General features: G+C 59.6%; 1 protein-coding gene across 1 annotated transcript in view; it reads left to right on the top strand.

The window, feature by feature from the left end:
• SNX27 (sorting nexin family member 27) overlaps positions 1–933 on the top strand; it is a gene marked incomplete at its 3' end in the record, with an annotated part of 9,956 nt that overhangs the window by 3,616 nt on the left and 5,407 nt on the right. The window contains exon 2 of the mRNA XM_009878622.1: positions 796–925. Coding sequence (XP_009876924.1) covers positions 796–925 — 130 coding nt within the window. The remainder of the gene's footprint in view (positions 1–795; positions 926–933) is intronic.

Below are 933 nucleotides of genomic sequence, written 5' to 3'. Positions count from 1 at the left end.
TCTTATTTTTGGGGCAGGAGCTTGCGGAACCGCAGGCTGAAGCTGTTTTGTTCGGTGTAACCCCCTGTAATTCCCGGAGTGCGGCTTCCCCTGTGGCATCTGGCGAGCCCCAGTGGGTGAGTGCCGAGGACGCGGTGCCCGATCTTGCCCCGCGCCCGCTGGGGTCACAGCCCAGAGTCCCAGCCCAGGGTTGGTTTGTTCCTGACTGGTCCCGGGGGAAGCGGAGGCGCAAAGGAACCCGTCATGTCTGCTGAGCTCTGGGTGCTCCGTGCCGGAGCGCAGGCAGGCCGGCTGCTAGGGACGTGGTGAAGCTCTGCCCGTTCCTCTTTATCCAGGGAATGTTTCGGATGTTCACGGAGACAAGTTTGTGGAGAGTGGCTCCTAAATTCAGCTCTTAGCAGAACAGGCTTGTCCTTTTCTAGATTTGAGAGAGGACCTAAGAGCTCTCTCTGATTCGAAATCAAGTCCGAGGCCCCGCATCTTTCGGAGCTGTCGGAAGTGTGGTCTGTAGCTTCTGGGCCAAGCAAGGGCCACACGGTGGTTGACTGAGCTGTCAGGGAGAGCAGAATGTCAGGAATGCTCCAGAGGTGCCTTGAGCTTGTCTGGATTCAGTGTTTCCCCCCCTCAATTCTGTGATCTCCTCGCGTTTTCGCTTTCTGGGTGAAGCTGGAGCAGCCTGAGCAGGCGAGGCTGAGGGATTGCCAAGAGGAGCGGACGCAGACCAGTCCGGCCGTGGGCTGAAGGCTCCGCGGTCACCTCTGCCTCGCTTACAACTTTCCTGCTTTCTCCTCGCAGGAACGGCGTGAACGTCGAAGGAGCAACGCACAAGCAGGTGGTGGACCTGATCCGCGCCGGAGAGAAGGAGCTGATCCTGACGGTGCTGTCGGTGCCTCCCCACGAGGCGGATAACCTCGAACACAGCGACGCGTCCTT

This window comes from Apaloderma vittatum, unplaced genomic scaffold, assembly GCF_000703405.1.
Source record: "Apaloderma vittatum isolate BGI_N311 unplaced genomic scaffold, ASM70340v1 scaffold26121, whole genome shotgun sequence".
Classification (NCBI taxonomy): Eukaryota; Metazoa; Chordata; class Aves; order Trogoniformes; family Trogonidae; genus Apaloderma; species Apaloderma vittatum.
This window is presented reverse-complemented; position numbering and strand designations above follow the sequence as displayed.